Raw genomic sequence first — 3,205 nt, 5'->3', positions numbered from 1 at the left:
ACAGTAACTCAAGAAATTTTTTAACTAGTCATTTTTTAATCATATCAAAAGTCACCGAAATATACATAATCACAGATTCCCTCATTTCAGACATCGCACGTAAGTCGAGTCGTCGAATGACGAAAAATGATTACTGATGTAAGCTTAAGTTGAACCTGTTCAGGTATCTTCGAAATAGTTTGCAGAAAGCTGTAGGGAATTCACATTTCTATCCATTCACAAAATCTCTCGTAATTATCTTCATTTATTACAAAGCACTAATTGCAATGGCAGAGTTACCATGAATGGCAATTAATGATCTCTAGGATAAGTCATAAGATGTGTTGTTTTCTTGCTTCACTCAGCTCTGATTATTATAAGGGATTCAGACTTTGTTGATACATGAATCACTCTGAAGTTCTATACTTTTTTCGAATATGTTCAATGTGCTTATGGACGTCCAATAATTTCCCAATTCCCCGCTCATATGTATATTAGCTATAACCGCATTTTTACATTTTTGCGGTATATTTTACATTAATAAATGAATTATGCATGAACTTGAAATAAATTTAAGAAATGGGGTCACGTGTAAGAACGTTATTTATGAATTTGCATTATTCTACAATATCTTTTAACTAGCTTCGTTGGCAATACTGCGCTTATTATAGCTACTATTCAGAGCGAATACATCATTGATTAATTATGATTATTCTTCGATTACTAATTATTATTTGATCCATAATAACAGCTTTTACATTGATGACTCGGCCGTTCGATAATTTTTGGACACAATGTGATGAAAAGTAAAAATAGGATTAAGCGGCTATGGTTCCATAAATAATTTGCCCATAAAATCGGACAGAATCGAAATAAAGAATTCAGAAATTCAAAGAACGTTTTAGAGGATAAAATGAGGGAAGGTAGAGATTGAAATGGAGGGTTCCATCAAAATTCCCATCAAATCATCAAAATCCCACCTTCGTGAGATTATACACGAACAATTTATTTGCCGATCTAATAACAGAGTTCAATTATCTTCTTGTTCAGTTATCAATTATCTTGTTTTGATAAGCAAGCTTATGTGCAATGAATGGAATATTTGATAAAATATTTGAGAAATGAGATATAACAATAAAAATAGAATCTTTGAATCTGATAACCAAACTCCTATTCAATGGTTAATATATGATGCACATTTCCGGTAAACCATTCATGTGTTAATTCTTCCTGTCTAAGAACTAATATTAAACATTAGTAATATTAAATATTAATTATAACCGATATTAAATATTAATTCTCAGTCAACTAGTATTTAATATTACTTTTTGGATATTTACTATTTGATGTCCATTTAATGTTAATATTTAATTCATAAGTGTTAATAGATAGACTGGACTAGTTGATAATGTAACTACTTTGAACTAACCCTCTGTAATATAACAAATTAACGATGCAGAAGTTTCCAACTACTTTTTAATCATATCAAAAGTTGCGGGAATATACATCATTACCCTCAGATTTCCCTCACTTTAGCCATTCATCGTCATCGACCAGCCATGTGTAAATCGAATCGTCGAACGACATAAACGAATTGCTGAAATAAGCTTAAGTGTTTATTTTTCACCTATTCAATTTTTGAAATAGCAAACAAAGAACGCTAGGAAATTCATATTCCCATCTATTCACAAAATTTCTCGCCATTTATCATAAAGTATTAATTATAATGAAAAAGTTAATGACGATCTCCCAGACAAACCATAAGATGCGTTGTATTTTTGCTTCACTCAACTCTTTCCGCCTTTCACAAGGCATTCAGACTTTTCTGATATAAGAATCAATCTGAAGTTCGGTACATTTTTCGAATGTGTTCAGTGCGCATATGGACGTCCGATAATTTCCCAAGTCTCCGCTCATATGTATATATAGCTATAATAGTCGCATTTTTACATAGATTAATAAATGAATTATGCAAGAACTTGAAATAAATTTAAGAAATGGAGTCACGTGTAGGAACGCTATTTATGAATTTGAATTAAGTTTAAGCGATTCCAGGTTGAAGGTCAATAAAGTGGTCAAATGGCTGTGTTGGTACCAATTCTACCATGCATATGCATTTTTCTACTATGTCTTTTAACTAGCTTCGTTGGCAATACTGCGCTCATTGTAGCTACTATTCAGAGCAAGTACATTATTGATTGATTGCCCATGATTATTCTTTGATCACTGATTATCATTTGATCCATAATAACAGCTTTTTCATTGGTAACCGAGCCGTTCAATTGGTGACTGAGCAGTTCGGTAACTTACGGACAGAATGTAATGAAAAGTTAAAAGAAGTTAAAACGGCTATTGTTACCCGAATAAAATCGGACAGGATCGAAATAAAGAATTCAGAAAATTCAGAGAACGTTTTGGAGGACAAAAGGAGGGAAGATAGGGAAAGAGAAAACTCCACTAATGTGCGTGTATAAGTAATCTTACGAAGGTTGCGATCAAGATTTACATTTTGCGTAGCAGATTTCTGCAACCTTTACCATTCTCAGTTTCAAGTTCAAAAATTTCAAACCTAAACTTCAAAATAATTGTCGAATTCTTATAATTCATGAGGATTCCAGGCGTTTACATAATATCAACAATGTACTCATTGCATTCAACGCATTTGGTGACATTTTGCATCAGATCGGCCATATCCCATTTGCATACTTTATCTTCACTGGAATTACTTTTACACCTTTACGGACATGCATTTGGATACAGTTAATACCTAATTTTGGTTTAAATTTTGCATTGGTTATATTATTTTTTACCAGCGTAGATCGAGCTATCGCTGTTTTAAAACCTGTTAGGTAAGTATTTCGACGGGAAAGCAACCTTAATCTTTTTATCGACGGCAGATAGAGCGCTCCTCAAATGGCGAAGCTAAGTGATTTGCTTTTTCCTTCTGAAGTTGAATATATTTCTAAATAAGGACGACTGTAATGGTTACTTGCAGATATCGAAAAATGAGGATGAAATTTTATATCCCAGCAATGATTCTACCTGCTTTACTTTATTCAATCGCTATGCTTATATTGGTTTTTATATATGGCGGAAATAGCGAGTAAGTTAAATTCTCAACGCGTAATTAATAGCCACTACTGAAATACTTTGAGAATGAATTTACTGAGTAAGGTTAAAATGATTGAACATGTGAGAACAACACTTTTTGTTGAGAAGATCAATG

The 3,205-nt window shown here is 32.6% G+C and overlaps 1 protein-coding gene across 1 annotated transcript; it reads left to right on the top strand.

Annotated features, from left to right (window-relative positions):
* Positions 1 to 2,058: 2,058 nt before the first annotated feature.
* LOAG_13931 (hypothetical protein) lies at positions 2,059 to 3,056 on the top strand (the record flags this gene model as incomplete). The annotated part of the gene is made up of 3 exons (XM_003149435.1): positions 2,059 to 2,066; positions 2,598 to 2,828; positions 2,975 to 3,056. Coding segments are annotated over 3 exons (321 nt in total), but the record flags the coding sequence as incomplete, so codon positions are not given.
* Positions 3,057 to 3,205: the final 149 nt, after the last annotated feature.

This window comes from Loa loa (assembly GCF_000183805.2).
Source record: "Loa loa unplaced genomic scaffold supercont3.813, whole genome shotgun sequence".
In the NCBI taxonomy this organism is placed as follows: Eukaryota; Metazoa; Nematoda; class Chromadorea; order Rhabditida; family Onchocercidae; genus Loa; species Loa loa.
The sequence above is the reverse complement of the archived record's forward strand: the minus strand, read 5'-3'. Positions and strand labels throughout refer to the sequence as shown.